Here is a 19653-nt window from a genome sequence, read left to right on the forward strand (position 1 = left end):
AATCCACAAACTGTGCTGCAAGGTATTTTTCTTTCTTTTTTTTTTTCATACAAAATGTTTTTGAATTTAATGAAAGCAGACAGGACTCATAGAAATCAAGAGCCTAAGGCAGTTACCATCTTCATACAAAATAATAAAATGATACACACAGTTGTGATAATTCAACTTCAAGATGATGTTTACAATACTCAAGTATTGCATGCAAGGTATTTTTCTAGGACCTTGAGGCACGCTCCTTTTAGGGATTGGGGATCTAGATGAAGCGCTCAAGGAAAAACTGGCAGACACTGAAACTGGGCATGTTATTCAAGCTCGGAAAAGTGCACACACAGCTTTGTCTAGCTCCCGATGTACATTACTGTCGGAAACAATGTAAGTGAAAAATGAGACTGACACAACATACAACTTTAATGCTCAAAGATACAAAATCGGATGGAATTTATATGTGTAGACTTTTTACAGGGCATTGAGATATGATAAAAATACCAGCACGCAAAGGTGAAGCAAAGGCCACAGTGAATACAATATGACATACTAGCAGGGTCATGTAGCCCTGGGGCACAGCACTATTTGTGCAAATTTTCAGTAAAAAGACAGTGACATTGGAAGACAATTGTACAGCTAAGGAAAATGACTTAGTAGAATTATTTTCATGCTTGACTCGTTATGGAGTACTGGAGTATTGGCATATATAGTTTTCATCAGAAAACACCCTTAGTATCAGTAACTCTAAACACTGACTGCCTTACAGCTTCACAAAGATTGAGAAACAATCTCCTAACAGAAATTACTTAATGGTGTTGGGGAAAGGGAAGGAAACTGGCCTTGAACAAGGAGTTTCCCTCTTAATAAGTGTCCTTAAATAAGTTATTTGACCTCAAGGATCTTAATTCAATTGTCTCCAAAATAAACTACCCGACTACCTTATTTTTCTCATTAATCCTCAGCTACCTCAGGACCTGGCATCTATAACGGTAAACCTTTTAAACCCTGGCAATTTCCCACATTAAATCTCTTGGTGTGAGAATCTTATACACCTTCTTACCCACTTAATGTTTTATTAAAGCATTCTTGATGGTCTAGGATCACTGTGTCCACCAAGTACAGTATGTTTTAGAAATACATGAGCCTTAAAAGCTCCAAGGCTGTTACATGGCCCAAGGCTATGGTTGTGTGCCTGTAATAAAGGCCCCTCTATGGTTTCTGTTTACAGTGCTATTTGTTACTTGGGCTGAGAGGCAATAGTCAAGATGGGTAGGAGTATACAAATGCACAAATTAGCTCTCCCCGGAAGTTATAAGGTTCAGACTCAACAATGTCTTCCTCATATTCATTTATTTTCACTTTAATCAGCTTCTGTAAAAGTGACTTTTGCTTAAAAATATGTCACTATGTTACAAAACTAATACCTTTGCCAGTTAGCCTTATGACAATTCTATGCTATGGCTTCAAAATGTCTTTCTGCACACGCTGAAGTATTAACTAACAGATGAGGCAATATGATGTTTTAGCTTGTCTCAAAAGAATCCCGGAGGCAGAGGGATTGAAGGGGTTTAGTGAATGTGAAGATGCAAGATTTATTGTGTGCTGTGGAAAACTCAGAGCTGTAGTGGGTACTTGGTGAAAGGTGTGGGCGAAGGGTAATTAATTATACTGTGCTTTCTGCTATAGAGCTTTCCAACATTCAGAGTTTAACTCAAACTCACTACTAAATCCAGAATTAGGATGAATGGGACTAGGGAAAGGATTCGGTCAGTAAAGGGGCTGTCTACCTTGCAAGCATGAGCACCTGAATTCAAATCCCAGCACCCACTTAAAACTCCTGGTGTGGCGGCAGAAGCTTGGGCCAGTCAGTCTGGTTAACCACTCAGTCTAGCCTAACCAGCCAGTCTCGTTAATCAGCCAGTCTACCTAACCAGCCAGTCAAGCCTAGTCAGTCTAGCTAACTAGCTAGTCTAGCCTAATCAGTCAGTCTAGCCTAATCTGTCAGTCTAGCTAACCAGCCAGTCTAGCCTAATCAGTGAATTTCAAACTAATCAGAGAACCTGTTCCAGCAGCCTCCCCAAAGATGTTAATCGAACTTTTCTCCAGGCAAGAGTACACCTGCATGCACCCATCCTTATAAGATAAAATAAAAACACAGAGAGAATTGGGTTTGGATCTTATGCTTCTCAAGGATTTACTGAAATTCTCTGTGATTTGACATTTATCTTCTCATTTGAAAACTGAGGGCTGTCCTATGCAGCTAGGCAAAAGTGATTGCATTTAGTATCATGCAGGTTGTTAATCATTTGCCTTTAAATAAAGATCTAATTAACAGTATTATCGTTAACACCATAATGTGTTTTTAACTGTTTTCATTGAGCTATACACTTTTTTTCTGCTCCCCTTCCACAATTTGTTTTAAGCTGTTCTTTGGATTTGGGATAAAACTTTTAATTTTTCTAAATTTCAATACAGTGTTTTAGACTTTTATAGACAGCATGAAAATTTTGTTTCCAGTGGTTATCTCCAATAATTCTTTAGTATCCTCTACTTGAAAACTTTATGTAGCTGCTATCCTCTTTTTGTTTTATTTGTTTTGTTTGGTTTTTTCTTTTTTTGGTTTTTTTTTTGTTTTTGAGACATGGTCTCTCTACATAGCCCTCTGGCCTTGAACTCTCAGAGATCTGCCTGCCTCTGCCTCTGGAGTGATAGGATTAAAAGCGTGTGCCACCATGCCTGACCTATTTCTTAAAAGAACAAAAAAGCTTTCAATAACTTGAATTTTAGGAAGAAAGCCTTTTCCTTACCAAGTTATGATTTAATATTTATCAGCTGTGTAAATATATTTTATTTAAGTTGTAAATAGATGACCTTACAAAATTACAACACACAGTAAATAAATCCCTCCCACATTTTATACAAACTACATGATTTTGATATACAAAGATTCTGTTTTTATTCCACTGACAATGTACAACCAAGACTATTTACAATGTCAAAAAAAAGAAGGGAAAATAAAAACCATACACACAAAAACACGTTTATAAACCACAATTTAACATTCTGCTACTGGCAGCCACTATAGTTTAGGAGGTAGCTTTAATTAAACAAAATGAACAGAAGCCACATTTCCCAACCTGTGTTCTAAAAATAATTTACATAAGATAAAAATTCATCATATGCACAGTATATACAGTTTAATCATCAAACTGCAATCTAGCTTAAGTTTTTGTGTAACCAGGATAATTAACATGGCAGTGAGTTTGCTACTGACTTAACACAGTGTTAAGTCTCCTTATAGGAACACATCAGAAGCCTACAGGTAAGAATCAAATCAATTAAAAGAATTTAAAGACATAGGACAAGCTTTGATCTCCCCACTCTTAATGGGTGTTCTTGTTTAACCAATGCATCTGAGCTACAAGGTGGGCTTAAAAAAAAGATTACTGGGTAGAAAAAATGTATTGAAGTTTTCATGTAACACCATAGCAGACTAGCTCACTACAAAATAAATGTAAGTGCTTTGTGTCATGATTACTACCAATTTCTTCCAATTAAATAAAAGTACCCAAATTTACATTCTGTATAATCCAAACTACAGATAACATGTCAACAAAATTGGAAATGTCAGAGCAGCCAGTGGCATTAGGAAGTGTCTATTAATGGGAACATTACATGGAGCCATCAAACCCCTTGGATACATTAAAATCTCAGTATTACTTAGTAGTTTGTCATCTCTACGAGGGCCACATAGCAATTTGCCTTTTGCCTTGTCCTAGTACTGAAGGGGGAACAAAAAATCACTGATTTCACCAAAGTAATATATAATAAACAAAAATAAATGTTCTGCTATTTTAAAAAAAATCTAACAGCTGTTAATATTGTCTTTAAAACATCTTCAGGTTTTAGATTTATAAATCATTTGAACAAAACCTTTGATTTATGGACACAGAAAACACATGAAGGTAATGCCTGTTGGAGCTCTCATACCTCTAACTGGGAGACAATCCCTTTTCTGGCCCTGAAGTAAGTCGTCCTGAGATTAATGATGAAACATTAGGTAAAATTAGCAAGACTTTTTCTCAGTTTTATAAATTCACATTTTCAATTAAAAAATATTAACAGCTGTCCTTTATCTTGTGCTTAATTCAGAAACAGGTTGAACTTTGCACCTGATGAATCAGAAAAAAAACTAATTTTATATTGCTATGCCATATATAAAATTGTTTTAAAGTTGTATTTATTTCAAATAGACCACACATCACCGGGGCATGGCAATTTTTTCAACAATACATAATGTAGGCACCCATTCTTCACAAATGTCTGGTTTGAGAAATAAACTGCCACCGTCCTTCCTCCTCTTCTGAGTGACCCCAGGCAGTGATTACAGAAGTGCTTCCCAGATGAAAGGTCAAAAGACAGACAGCTCTCTCCATGAGCGCTGCGATTTGGTTGGCGGGGGAAATGGTCAGGCACAGTATTTCAGTCTCTGACTCTGGGTAGGTTATAAGCATAGCGCACCAGAGGGAAGCCACGACTCTGGTAGAAGCAGGCTCGTCCACAGGCCTGCACCTGGTCAGAACTGTCGGAGACAAAGGAATCCTCTTCATCCGCATAGTCAGAGTGGGCCGACTGTGTGCCGCAGTCAGACCAATAGCCCTCCGGTCTTTGGCAAGAGGCCACTGTCAACACAGGGCAACTGTGTGATTTTATTAAGTGTTTGCAGGATACTGGTTTTGTCAAGAGAAATGACTCACAGCAGTCGCACACGGTCAGGTTGCCCTGCAAGTGGGAATACACGCCACAGTCATAGTAGAAATCCTGTTCCCCACAGCCCCCTTGGCTGCTGATGGAAACCGAAACAGATCCGTGTTTCCTGGTCACGCGCCGTTTCAGTAGCTTCCAGTCTTCCTTAAACTTTGGGTTGAAGAAAACATAGAGGACTGGATTCAGGCAAGCAGGCAACGGGAAGAATATCAGTGTAACAGACTTCATTATTTCGGGGCTGATCGAGATTGCCGTGATCAATGGTGCAAATGAGAAAAATGCAACAGGGCAGAAAAAGATGCAGTTGGTGAAGATCAGCCAAGCCACGTGCTTAATCATGCTTGACTGTGAATTTTCCGACAGGTCTTCCTTCTCCAAGTTGCAATACAGTTTCGTGTAGATGATGGCCATTAATAAAAATGCTAGTGAGTTTAACAGCACTAAGGTCACGGTAAATCCTAATGATGATGTTTCCCCGGTAGGGAACGGCAAGCACAAGGGAGATGCAGAATATTCCCCTCTGTGGAAAAGGGGGAAGCAGCCTGCTACAGCAGCACCGAGCAGAGCTAAGAGGGCGGCAATCCGAAAGTGTTTAAGGTGACTGCTTTTCCCGTTTTTCATTATTTCCTTTGCAGATAAACTCCTCTCCACGGCTGCCAGCGTTAACAGGAACACGGCGCTCTCTGAGGAGAAGACCGCCAGAGACCCAGCCACCTTGCAGCCACTGCCGGTCTCCCACCAAATGCCAAATTCCGCAAATCGGCCCCAGGACACAGCATCAAGAAAAGTAAGGATGCCAGTATAGATACCCATGAGTAAGTTGGACACAGAAATCAAGCCTATGAAGAGTGTGGAGGCGGGCAGTGACGAGCAGGACACAAACACGGTTACAATGACCAGCGTGTTGAAAAGCAAGGCAACCAGGAAAATGAACCACACTGTAAGGCGGATCATCCAGCTCCCCAGGAGATATTCACAGGGCTTGAAAGCACCTAGAAATGAGAAAAAAAAAAAAAAAAAAAGGATACAATGAAAGACAGTTGGAGAACACTGTGGATCACATAGTCTGGTTTAGCAATTAAATCCGGAATAAGCCTGCCACCTGCAAAGTCAAAGATTACCACTTCTAAGATATTATAGTCACAGACTAGCTCCTTTAAAAAATAAACTGCCCTTAATTTTTGAAACTAAATATCTGGTAAAGTCACATGACCAAAAGAAATTTTACTTTATGTAAAATTAATACACATAGCGCAATGTCCAGCTAATAAAAGGTACTTGGTACAAATACTGAAATCTTTAATCAGAGGGCTTGTATCTTGCTGTCCTTCCTCTTAGACTGTACAGATTCCATCCTATCCCTTGTGGACCATAATACCTGTTTCATAGAATGTGCAGCTTACACAGAAGCATACTGACTAGTCTTAATCAGCTGCAAGGTGTATTGTTAACTTCAGTAAATACTGGCTCCCTCTTTTGCTGGTCTCTACATATGTACGCACACATATTTTGCTGACACATTTCTACCTATTTCCCATGGCTTTCAAAGGCAACCCAGAGGGGCTGGAGAGATGGCTCAGCGGTTAAGAGCATTGTCTACTCTTCTAAAGGTCCTGAGTTCAATTCCCAGCAACCACATGGTGGCTCACAACCATCTGTAATGAGGTCTGGTGCCCTCTTCTGGCCTTCAGGCATACACGCAGAAAGAATATTGTATACATAATAAATAAATAAATAAAGGCAACCCGGAGAGGAAGATTAAGTTAGGTACAGTTAACCTGATTTTCAAAGAAACTGACATTTGAAAGCCTTTAATTGGCTTGATGAAGGCTACTCACTAAGCTAGTAGAGCTAAGATTAAATCACACATATTAACTATTTATAAGTAAGCTTGGTATAAAAACAGACTGGGTTTCAATGAATACTCATTTAGTAGCTGAGCTGTTTGTCCTTTTTTTCCCCTTAGCCCTAGATGTCCTGGAATTTGCCATATAGACTAAGCTAACCTTAAACTCATAGAGCAGCCTGCTTCTGCCTCCTAAATGCAGGAATTAAAGGGATAAGCCATCATTCTGGATGAATTATTTATCTTAGTTGTTAATTTTCATATGCTAGTTATATCACAAATAATGAGTGTTTTGTTTAAAAATTCAAAATAAAAAAATCTGACTAGGGCCGGGCGGTGGTGGCGCACGCCTTTAATCCCAGCACTTGGGAGGCAGAGGCAGGCGGATCTCTGTGAGTTCGAGACCAGCCTGGTCTACAAGAGCTAGTTCCAGGACAGGCTCCAAAACCAGAGAAACCCTGTCTCGAAAAACCAAAAAAAAAAAAAAAAAAAAAAAAAATCTGACTAGGAAGCTGAGCAAAAGTATATACTGTAGCTGGTTAAAGGTGTATTTAATTTTCCTGAGCTGTCATGGGAATTTATACATCCAATAAAGTGTCTTATTTTAAACAATATATTTAAAAAATTACATGTGCATTTATTTATCTTGAATCTAGAGTGTATATATGACATGGTGCATGCTTGGAGGTAAGAGGACAACTTGCTAGCCTTGATTCTGTCCTTCCACGATGTATATCGTGGGGACTGAACTCAGGTCATCAGACTTAGCAGTAAGTCCCCTTACCCCTGAGCCATTTAATCATCCCCATCTTAATTGGATAAAGTCAATTCTACACAGTTTTTGATTTCCATGTAACAAAAGCTTTTGAAATTGTGTTGTACTACCCTTAGAAAGTTCTACAAGAGAGAACTTTTTTTGCCTTTATTTCTCCATATCAGAATTCAGACCTCTATAAAAATAAGAGCCGATCTGGGCAAGATGGAGCACCTTTAATCAGCAGAGTAAGGTGATTTCCGAGTTTGTGGCCAGCTTGGTCTACACAGTGAGTTCCAGGCAACCAGAGATATGTAGTGAAACCTTGTCTCAAACAAAACAAAATAACAAACAGGAAAAAAAAACAACAACCACCACCACCACCAACACAAGCCAGAAGAGAGCTCGTCAGGCAAGAACACCATCCTTTGGGAACTGCTTCTCAGACGGGTGGGGCTACTTTCCTAACAATTGGACTCCGTCTTTGGAAGCCTACTGCTTCCTTCAGAAAGCATCTGATTTCACAGAAGGATCTGGAGTTTATTGCAAACTGCTTTTGTCTTAGGGTATCTGTCAGAATCTCTGTGTTTCTATAACTCAGGTAAGGAGAAGTCCATCTTCTTTGGTATATTAGGCAGAATATGCCACTATAATCGCGACCAAATAAATGGCAGCACTTTGGTAACTTTGGCAGAACTAATAAGATCGAGGAAGTAAGTCAGAAAGAAAGGCAAATTTGCATTTAAAAAATTAAGACAGACTGTGGTGATGGCGCAAGCCTTTTATCTCAGCACTTGGTAGGCAGAGGTAGGTGGATCTCTGTGAGTGTGATGCCAGCCTGGTATACAGAGTGAGTTCCAGGGCATCCCGAATTGCTACACAGAGAAACCCTGTCTCTGAAAACAAGCAAACAAAGAAAGAAATGAAGGAGCAAGGGAGCTAGCTCCTCTGGTAGAGTGCCTGCAGCACAGGAACAAGGAGTGGGATCTGTATCCCAACATCCTCATAAAAAGCCTGGTATAGAGGCCCTTGTCTGTTACTCTCGCACTGAAGGAGGTGGTTGTAGACAGGTGGATCCTTCCAGCTCAGTGGTCAGTTGGTTGAGCCAAATCAATGTATTCCAGGTTCAGTAAAAGACCCTGACTCAAAAAAACATGGTGGGGTAATTCACACACATACATCCCTTGAGCACATCCCTGTTGAACCCGAAGTGACTTTCCAAACTAGTTAGGCTGAGTTAGAAAGAGGGTTTTTATCAGGTCACCTAACCCCTCCTCTACCTCCGTCCATACCCAGACATTTAGGTCTATCTACCCAGTGTTACTTAAAGTGAGCAATGGCAGCCACATAGGTTGGACACTACCTGTTGAAGGTGTACAGTGGATGATTATCTGGCTATGCTCTTCATTTTCAGCAGTGCTGGTGACATTTGCTGCGTCAGCGGCACCTGAATAGAAAACAAAGTACATCCAACTCAAATGATACACAGTTCAGCAGAAACCAACTTCCTGACAACTTTCTCTGGTGTCACTAGTGCAAGATCAGCTTATAGATAAGGCTTGATAGCATTAAAGACGGAGGTAAAAAGTATTGGGGGGAGGGAGCCAGGGGGAATGGGGAGGGCACTAGGGTTGAATATCTACAAGATACATTATATACATGTATAAAATTGTCTAAGAATACATAAAATAGGGGCTGGAGAGATGGCTCAGAGGTTAAGAGCATTGCCTGCTCTTCCAAAGGTCCTGAGTTCAATTCCCAGCAACGACATGGTGGCTCACAACCATCTGTAATGGGGTCTGGTGCCCTCTTCTGGCCTGCAGGCATACACACAGAACATTGTATACATAATAAATAAATATTTTTAAAAAAAGAATACATAAAATATTCTTTTCTTACGAAGGTGACACAGTAAATGCCACTTTCCTCACATTTTGATCCTTTTCAAACTGATTACAACACAAGACAGGCTGATTAATGCCTTAGGGAGTTCTCTGTTTCTCAGAGTGGACACACTTGCCTTTTTCCTTTGTCACACTGTGGTCTTGGAGGTTGTTATCTTCTGTGTTTAAATTTGCATAAGAGTCACACCCCCAAAATGCACAACACTGATAAGCATAGGGTACTGATAGAGACCTGGGAAAAGAATCATAAAACACACACTGAATTCCAGATTCGCAGACAGGACTTAGTCCTGCAAAAACACTGAGCCCAGCCAAGGCACCAGAAACACCTGGCACATGCCTTCAGTTGGCTATGTACCCTCCCAAGACCAGTTTCCTCATCTGTGAAAAGAGTTCTGGTAAACCTCAAGAACACAGCTGAGAGGTCCCTCTTTTATGAGTTGTTTCTTAATATCCGGATGCAAATCAAGCCATAAGCTAAAATTTCACAGCCATGCAGCAATTTAAATATTTCAGTGATCCTTTTATACATGTCTGAACCATGCCCAGTGTGTCATAGGAAATGAACAGTCTATTTAAAATCAATACCCCAGGTCATCTGTTACTTTGCTCATATAAATGAAGTGGACGTATTCTCTGTTTGTGCAAGAATATGCTCAAGCCCTCTGTCTGCTCCATCTAAGGAGCCCCAAAATTTGCAGACTCTAGGACAGTTTTCCTGTCAGTTCGCACATAGGACATTTCACATATCTTGTTGCTGATGACAAGTCCATTTAAAAAAAAAAACCTGACAAACATTATCTGAGAGTATTCAGAGCTTAATTCATGCTCTTGACAATGATGGGACACTGCTCATGTTCTATTTTCACCAAGTTTGCAAGGTTAGAGGTAGCAGAGATAGAAAATACTCCTAAATTACAACCTACCAGAAAAATCTGGAAACCACAGGGGGAGAGAAAAATAGGAGGCTCAGTAATTTGGGGCCTACTATAAGTAAAAGAAGGAAGAGTGGGCACAAACAAACACACCTGAGATTAGCAAAGTCTCTTGCTGCCAGGGCACCTTTCAGCTTGAAGTTGCCCACAAGTTTTAGTTGATTGAGCCCATTCAGGCCTTCCGTAGGAAGCGAAGTTAATTCATTGAAACTTACATCCCTGAAATACAAAAGATACTTCACGTTAACCCTCCAAGACACAAGTCACATGCAAAGCTCTCTATCACGTTGCCAAGACAGCTCAGCTGATGGGGCACTGTGAAGCCTGGCAACCTGAGTTCAACCTCCCAAATCCACAGTAGGCGAGGACCCACTCCCAAAGTCGCCTTTTAACCTCTACATGCACACTGTGACACGCACACATGTGCACACGCACGCACAGAGGACATGTTAAAATAATAAAAGGAAAATCTGTGCATACATATTAACATCGTAAATAGATATTTATGATATAAAATTTTATCTTACTTAGGTATAATACTCGAAAACTATTAGTTATATTTTAGATAACTAAAATGAAGCTTAGATGTGTTAAAAAGATAGATCTAGCATGGGTCTTGACATTTAAGAAGCTGTGACTATACCATCACAGCTTAGCATTCAGATAACGAAAGAACTAACTAAATATTTGACCTGACCACAGGTTTGGTAGGCCGTTCACTCCTCATGACAGTACTGCACAGACCATTCGTTTACTCACAAGTTAGTAATTGTCCCAAGGTTTGCGAAAGCTCTGCTGTGAATCTCACTGATTAGGTTTCTGCTCAGATCTCTGCAACGAAGAGCAACATGTTAACTATTTCAAACAAACGCTCCAAACTCCAGGCAGTTACTCAGACTACACTCTTTAACCTGGAGCAGCAACAGAGTATCCCTTAACCAGATCTTCCATCTTGCCTATCAACCTTTTGTAAATGTTTACAGTCTCTTTCACAACAGTCTTCTTAGAATGTGTTCCCTGTCGCATTAATTGTACCTGGCACCCCTCTCGAACCAGTTGTGAATTTTCTCACTTTATCATCCTGGTACCCGTTCCAAAACAGTGTGATATGATATCACCTTTGATACTATTAACCAGGCAGGAAAAGCCCAAGTCCTGACAAAGCTTTAAAAAAAAAAATAATAAATGGGCTTCATATTGTTTGCCTTCCCGAGGCCTAGTTGTGAGGCCACAAGAGAAGACTAATAATCAATAAGCAAACAAGAGCACTCAAAAGAGCTTCCGATATCATTCTTTCCCAAAGCAGGAAATAAAACGCCTATCAATGTTAGCGCCAGCCCTGCTTTACAGGACACACCCTGAAAACTTCTGATACCACAGCACTAACAAGCCAGGGAAAGAGTGCCACATTTAAATCGGACCTTATTGTTAATTAAAAGACTGAATAAATGTGTAACACATGTCCTGTATATCAGAAACCCATGAAAAGACCAGCTTTCAGATGTCATCTACCAGCGCTCTAAAAGTGCTGGCAGATAGGAGCTGGTCCTGTACCCTGAAAAATGAACTCAGTATTGTGTGTAACAGGCAGATACAATGCCACCAAGCCACAACTCCAGTTTGTTTTTTTCTTAAAGGGAACCCACTAGAAAAGCAAATTCAATACGTGTAATTTCTCCTTAGTGCCAATTTTTCAAATCTTTTCTGTATTTAAAAATTATGCATTAACTGAGAACATTATATTTTCTGTCCTTAGCCACCTCTATATTCCCAGGCTTAGTAGAGCGCCAGGCACAAATATGTCCTTAAATTTAGGTAGGTTTTTAAATGGGTACATCTGCTGTGAATGTACTATCTTTAACAAGACAGGTACTCCAGAACAGGACCAGCAAGCTACTCTGTGGAATGCCAAAGAGTGGATCTTTTCATCTTCTGGATGACATGGTTTCTTCTGCTACTGCTCAATTGTGCCTCAGCATGAGAAAAGCAGCTTCAGTCAACATTTCAGCAAGAGGCCTGACTGTGTTTCCACGATATTCCTGACTACAGGAGGCAAGCTGCAGATAGCACATGGGCTGGGGTCAGCCTTCCCTCACCCTAATGATGCACCAAACCTCGCTGTAACTTGAACACAAACAAGTTCCTACTTTGAAATTAGAAACATTTCACTGCTGAGGACCAATATCATAAATAAGCTATGAGGAAAAGTACATTCTTTATAAAGTATCACAAGGTAAAGTCTAAATATTGTTTACAAAATATCAAACACATTTTAAGTGTTTTTATTAACACTTAAATGGAAATCATTGTGACAGTTTTCATTGTCAACATGACACAATATGAAATACTCAGACAAGAGTGTCAATGAGGGATTGTCTACAACACATTAGCCTCTGGGTGTATTCATAGGGCATTCTCTTGATTCAATAACTGAGGTGTGAAGAACCACTCACTGTGGGTGGCACCATATCCTGGGTAGAGGATCCTGGACTGTAGAGTGGAAGAGACTAGCAAGCAGGTCAAGCATATATCAACATCTCTGCCCTGGATTGTGATGTCACGTGACCTGGACTGTTATGTCACATGGCTTGGACTATGGATGTCATGTGATGTGGACTGTGATGTCATGTGACCCAGACTGTGAGGTCATGTGACCTGGACTGTGATGTCATATGACATGGAATGTGAGGTCATATGGCCCAGACTGTGACATCATGCGACTAGCCTCTTTCAGTCCCTGCCACCTTGACTTCCCTGCAGTAACCACAACCTGGAATTTTGAGCCAAAGAAACCTTTCCTTCCCTTTGTCAGGGTATTTTACCAGAGCAGAAGGAAACCTAAGATAACCATGAAATGTAAATTTATAACTTGACAAAGCTTTTGTCTTTAAATATCACAGAAAAACTTACAGAATCCTTAGGGATGATAGGCCTTGAAAAGTGTTTTCCTTTATCATGTAGATTTGATTACGTTGCAATGAACTAAAACAAGGAAAGAAAGAAAGAATGGGTAAAGAGAGGGAAGGTAGGGGTTAATAAACAAGAAGGAAAAATTCTATGTTGAAAAATAATGTTCTCTGTGAAGTTTTTTGTCTTTAAATTTTAATATTTATGTATAACACTGACCTTGCGATTTCTTGATCTAGAAAATGAAAAAGTTAGACTAACTGATATTACATCTCAAGTTATACTGGGAGTTAACTGGTACCCTATCTAAATTCCCACTAATCTTATTCAGATATGAGAGAAGAAAGATGGCTAGTGAGAAAAGATTTGAGAACTTGCATAATAAATAGTATAGGAAGAAAAAGTAGGAGAGCAAAAGAGGAGGAGTAAAGAGATGAGAAGAGGAAGGGGTGAAAAGGGAAAGGGGAAGGGAGGAAGGGGAACAAGGGGAGGAAGGGAGGGAGGGAAGAGGAAAGGGAAAGAAGAGAGGGGAGAAGAGGGAAGGAGAGGGGGAGAAAGGAGAGGGAAGGAGAGAAGAGGAGAGAATGCAGGAGAGGGGAGGAGAAGAGAGAAGGAAGAAGAGGGGAGGGGAGAAGAGAAGACAGGAGAGAAGGGAGAGAGGAGAGGAGGGGAGGGGAGAGGGAGGGAAGGGAAGAAGAGGAGGGGAAAGGAGGGGAGGGGAGGAGAGGAGAGAAAGGGAGAGAAGAGAGGAGAGGAGGGGAGGGGAGGGGACAGAGGAGGAGAGTAGAGGGAAGAAGAGGAGAGGGGATATCTTCCAGGTAACAGAAAACGCCCCCATTGTTACAAATCATAAAAGAAATGTTCACTGCAGTAACACATTAGACACAGGACATTTTATTTACAAGAACACTCGACTATATAAACTTCTGATTTCTTGTAACAATTCATTATTTGAACTGACTGGTGACCTAACAGTATACCACAGTAAAATAGAATAAGTCAGAGTCAACTTACATTTCTTCCAAAGCGTGACAACCATTGAAACTTGGAAGGTCTCTTATATTGTTGTAAGACAAGTCCCTAAAAACAACAGAACAACTTAATGCCATCATTAAAACACTACATTAAAAGTGCTGTGCCTAGAAGCATTGAAAGCAACACTAAGGTCTTCCAGAGAGGATAGCCGGGCAAGATAAACCAGCTTGGCTTTCCCAGATGCTTGTAGGCCTCTAGCACAGACTTGAAATTTATAAAGTTAAAGGATGCAGCGCTGATGTAGACAATATAAAATATGTTAAGATATATTAAGTTCTGCAGCATACATGCAACACAACAGGTGCATAAAGGTGTGTTGAGTAGTAAAGCAACAGATTTCTAGAAAAGTTCTATTTTTTCCAGTACATTTTTATGTCATAGGCTGTTCTTTAATTAAAATGCTTTGCTGCATCTTTTAGATCATTTATATGAAATTATGTCAGAGTCGTTAACGTTTGGTGTCACTGGGTTTTCTGCCCATCGCGGCATCATGTGTGAGTTAGAGAATGTACTGTAACATGTAATTACTCAGCCATCCGTCGTTTATTTTGTTACCTCCTTTAAGTACTTACAAATCAGGATCCAACTGTTTGTTGGGGTGAGAGTTTTACACCTTCGCTTTTAATTTCTAGGTCAGCTTACACATCTGTGAAAGCTACAATTGGTCCATTCCTGACTCAATGCTTTGGGATCTGCTTAGTTACGGATGAGAAAGAAAATGTATGCGCATGTGCCCGGGGGTGACGCCCAAGTGGAAACCAGAACAACTAGTCTTCTAGTTTACCTTGCTCCAAATAAAGTAACCAAACAATTCATACATAATAACATAATACAACAATCCCAAAATCAAAATTCAGGTGCATACTCCCTGCGCTGTGAAATAGTCAGCTCCTTACTTACATGAAAGGAACCAACAATAAATAATCAAGCATGAAGCCATCTTATGAACATAGTTCATTCAAAATAAGTGAGCGTCTGTAAGATGCACAAAAGGGAGGCATACGGAGAAGGAGAGAATCACCCAACTCACAGAGTTCTCAGCATCTTTTGGTTCTGGCACAGATTATCAGGTATGCTGCTTATCTTTGTCCCAGTCAAGGTTCTGTGGGGAAACAATTGTTCATCTAAGAGACAGTTCAAGTCAGGACAGTAAATGAAACGTAGTGAATGATCGTACTCCAGTGCACTGCTGCCCGTGCACCCCGCTGCCTAACTACCAACTGAAGGTAGGCACGGGGAAGGTGGACTAACTCTCAACACATCTCCACAGAAATGAAAAAGACTGTGTTAACACTGTCCAGGTAACGGGTTTGATTTCCTCCAACCTGTCATCTCTGCTCACACCTAGCACATTTGAGAGCACCCTGAACCCAACTGCAAATCACATTTCTACCCTTTCCTTCTGTCAGCCAGCTCTGCACTCTGAAATATTCTTGCTCTTTCCTCTGCCTCTCTTGCCACTTGTAGTCGATCAGCAGCTATTTCTTCTAATAGAGTATGCTACTATCTGACCTTTCCTCTCCTTTCTTTTTGCTGCTATGCAGATCAAGGGTGAAATATTTCAGTATTTCAGAAAGCAAGCAGTAAAAGAATCTGATCATGCCCTTTGTCCAGAAGAACTCCAATATGGACTGAATGCCTGGAGCACAGCTGACTGGTGTTATCTAGTTCCTGGGCTTTAGGCATGACATCATTGCTCTAGGCCTTGATCTCTTTACTGTACACTCTTTCCAGTCTACTTGGCGCAATATTCTCAGCAAGCACAAACTACCTTAAGGACCAAATTGGAACTCTTTCTCGGTGCTTCCCAACTTCTTTTATTCCCTACATGAAAATCTTAACACTAAAATAGTGCACCAGAGTAAAGCTTCTACAGATAATAGCCCTGGGCTACAAAGGCCCAAGGTGGCTGGCTATCTGGTAGGCTGAGGGCAAAATCTCAAATGTACCTCTACGCCATTCACCGGCCACTGACTAGGAATCTTGTTTGTAGTCAGATGTTCAGGGGCTCAAGACTTGGTCATTTTAAAATCTTGTCCGAAATAATTTTCCAAATGTCTCATCCTACATCCCATTCCATGTGATTTTTATCTATATTTAATCATCTGTATGCTGCCTTAGTATATGTTTTGTATTCATAGTCTAATTATAAAAATTTAATTCTGAAAGACTTGACATTATTAATTTTCATATACTGCAACTCTTCCATGGTGGTTTTGTTTTGGTTTTGTTGAGATTTTTGTTTTATTTTGTTTTTTATTTTTTTGGGTTTTTTTTGGGGGGGGGGGGGATCCTGCTTTTGAATTTCTGAAGTTCTGCTTCTAATTAGCCATTTAGTTGCTACTTCTTATTCTCAGCAACCTTTCCAGATCTGTCTGCAATGGATGGAGGCTGCACTCTGTCTGAGCTACACAACCTCAAGCCTAATACACTCATCTTGACAGTCACAAAAGTTTGTAAGAATGGCCATAAATCCACTGCCATCAGTAAAAAGCACTGGCTCTCTGTTAGCACACTGGACTGCAATGACATCTTTCCATGACCCGGCTTTAAAGCACCCCACATACAGACTCTCCAGATGGCCCGTTCCGGTCAGATTGGGGAACCACTGCACCAGGCTTGCACCACGAATGACTCTAAGAAATTGGAGAGAGAGAAAAAAATTAATTTAAAACAAACTTTTCTTTCATAGTATTTTCATTTTGTAATCTCAAAATTACATAAATTACATAAACATATATAACTGGTTTCATCCCTTGAAGGTTCTTAAACATGTAAAAATTTGGTGAAGTGCTCACATAAATAAGAATACTGTTATGTTGTTAAAAGTTATCCTCTGAAATGCCACATAGAGGGCAGGGAAAGGGTATTTGCTTTATGAAGCTACAACAATGCTAATTCTTGCTTTTTATTTAACAAGCTGCATAAATATTCAGGTGTGTTTTTAAACTTGCATAATACTTACAAGGAATGCAGTTCAGACAGGTTGTGAAATGCTGAATTCCCCACAAAAGACAGAGGATTATCATACAAATGGCTGTGAAAACATCCAAAAGAGGCAACGTTTTCATATGCTGGTGAGCTCTCAGAGATTAAATCTATGTCCCCTGTGTCCATATATCAGAAAGCCCTGGTTTTTTTAATTTTGATGCTGATATCTGGCATTTCTAGACATAGCCGCACGTATAGCCGTACGTGATTATATATTCAAAGAAACTTTCAAAAATACTTACATAGTTCTTAACAGCGGATTACCACCAAATGCTCCATCGGGGATAACAGAAATAGAATTGCTGTGAAATCCCCTAGAAGGACAGGAGAAAAACACTTAGAAACCAGTTAAAACCAGAGTGCCCACTGCTGTTCAGCATCACATAAAACAGAACGGGTAATGCTAACATAAACATCGTTCAAACTGAGAAACATGAATTTTGAATTCCAGCTCATCTTTTACTTCATTCTTAAACCCTCTCTTTAGCCTGGTTTCTTACTGGTCTCTTGTTGCTTCACCATCAAAGAACTTTATAGCATGAAGATCTATGAAGAAATAAGCTCCAAATCTCCATCACAGAGGCCTGTATTTTACCTCTGCATTAGGACTTTTCAACTTGTGACAGTCTCTGCTGTTCCATATACATTATCATCTCCGTTCAAGACCAACCCAGCCTCCAGGCGCTCTCATCCCTTTCGCGTCTGGTCAAATTCCTTTCTTTCAGTGATTTATCTTCCAATGACCCCAGGCTTCAGTGAGATCTTTCTGTGGAATGATCTGTCTTATTTGTTCACACCTGACTTCTCTATGGAAAACAGTTGTGTGCTGATATTTAGGTCCCCCCTTTCTAGTGATGCTAAGACTGCAAGGTCATCCAGGCAGCCTGTACCTCACGCTTGCTTTTTAGTTTCTATAGCCAACCATTTGTGCTGGCTAATACCAGTCTGATTTGTGGCCTGACTGTGTATGTGTCTGTGTGTGTTATAGATCTAGGTAACGAGAAGGATATACTCCAAGACCTAATTACTAGATCATTGAATGGTGAGTTCCAGGATGCTCAGCTTAAGGGGAAAAAGCAACACTTACAGCTCTTTCAGGCTGGGAAGGGCTTTAATAGCCTGAGGAAATTCATCCAAATTATTATAATTCAAGTCCCTAGGGAAAAAATAAGAGAAAATATCTAAGTATAGTGATTAGCTGTTATAATTCATCAGACATTCTGGTATAAATGCATGTTAAATGATCACAACCCATAGTTGGGAATCTTTCTCTCCCAACTACATTGTCATTTAAAACCATATAAGAGCTTAATTTAATTTACAGATATTTAGAAAATATTAAACAGGAAAAATTATCTTTGTGTTTTTAAGTTAAAACATTCACAAGCTCAGGGAACTGTCAGATCATATGCCACGGAGGACTAACCACAAGAATCTCGTGTCCTTTCTTGGAAAATTTACCATCAAGTAGAATTTATTGAGTATCCATGTAAGAGTATGAACTGAGGCTTCCCTTGGAGTAGACAGCAGATCCCTGCAATTCTCGTATAAGAACTTGAAATGAGAAGCCATTGGAAAGACCAGCATTGTTCTCATTCAGGTCATGAATTACTGATAATGATATATATATTCAGTAGGGAGAGATTAAGCCACGGTGGTTTATAACAAAGCAGGTCTAGTTCCGAAAGTAACTAAATTTTAATTTCTCCTAACATAAAGAACATGATGGCATTTGGTGACTGTGGATGATTTCAAAATGAGAGAAAAAAGAAATTAAAGAGCCCAGCTCTTTTGAAATCTATTGTTTTCCTTTTCTACATAGAAGCGAAAATGGTGAGCCGGGCGTGGCGGCGCACCCCTTTAATCCCAGCACTTGGGAGGCAGAGGCAGGCGGATCTCTGTGAGTTCGAGACCAGCCTGGTCTACAAGAGCTAGTTCCAGGACAGGCTCCAAAACCACAGAGAAACCCTGTCTCGAAAAAACCAAAAAAAAAAAAAAAAAAGAAAAAGAAAAAGAAAAAGAAGCGAAAATGGCAAATAAAAGCTGAATTAACTGAAAGAGATTTAATTTTAATATAATTTGAACAGCATGCATGGGCTAGCTTTTATTACTACCTAGGTGAATACACCTAGCAGAGGAGACCTGAGTTTAGAGATTTCTTCCTCCAGTTTTAACTCAAATATCCACTGGTGTTTATTATGTGTTTTGACAGGAAGGTTGATTAAGGTCCTATAAAACTTGAAGTCTTCTCAATAGCTCACAGTTAACTAGAAATTTCAGGATATAGGTTATAATGCAACTAATATAAACTAAAACAAGAAAAACAGTCTAGTCTCAGTTACACATAATTATCCAAGGTCTGTTACTGTAAGACTGGAACAACATGCAGCCCAAATAGTCAGAAATCCTTCTTCAGCTAGAGGGAACACGGGATCATGCAATATTTTAAGATATTATTTTGTCACATGTCAGCATTTAAAAGCAGACACGCTGTTCCAACCCAGTTTAAAGAATTAGCTAGGTTACTAA

The 19653-nt window shown here is 39.9% G+C and overlaps 1 protein-coding gene across 1 annotated transcript in view; it reads right to left on the reverse strand.

Moving 5' to 3' along the window:
* Window positions 1-2809: 2809 nt before the first annotated feature.
* Window positions 2810-19653, reverse strand: part of Lgr4 (leucine rich repeat containing G protein-coupled receptor 4) — a 104553-nt gene continuing 87709 nt past the window's right edge. The window contains exons 7-18 of the mRNA XM_057780675.1: window positions 18212-18280; window positions 17367-17438; window positions 17099-17170; window positions 16701-16769; window positions 15164-15235; window positions 14113-14178; window positions 13102-13173; window positions 10951-11022; window positions 10285-10410; window positions 9373-9488; window positions 8716-8799; window positions 2810-5744 (exon numbers count right to left, since the gene is read on the reverse strand). Of these exons, the coding sequence (XP_057636658.1) occupies window positions 4468-5744; window positions 8716-8799; window positions 9373-9488; window positions 10285-10410; window positions 10951-11022; window positions 13102-13173; window positions 14113-14178; window positions 15164-15235; window positions 16701-16769; window positions 17099-17170; window positions 17367-17438; window positions 18212-18280 (2167 nt within the window). The 3' untranslated portion in view covers window positions 2810-4467. The remainder of the gene's footprint in view (window positions 5745-8715; window positions 8800-9372; window positions 9489-10284; window positions 10411-10950; window positions 11023-13101; window positions 13174-14112; window positions 14179-15163; window positions 15236-16700; window positions 16770-17098; window positions 17171-17366; window positions 17439-18211; window positions 18281-19653) is intronic.

Source organism: Chionomys nivalis, chromosome 9 (genome assembly GCF_950005125.1).
Source record: "Chionomys nivalis chromosome 9, mChiNiv1.1, whole genome shotgun sequence".
In the NCBI taxonomy this organism is placed as follows: Eukaryota; Metazoa; Chordata; class Mammalia; order Rodentia; family Cricetidae; genus Chionomys; species Chionomys nivalis.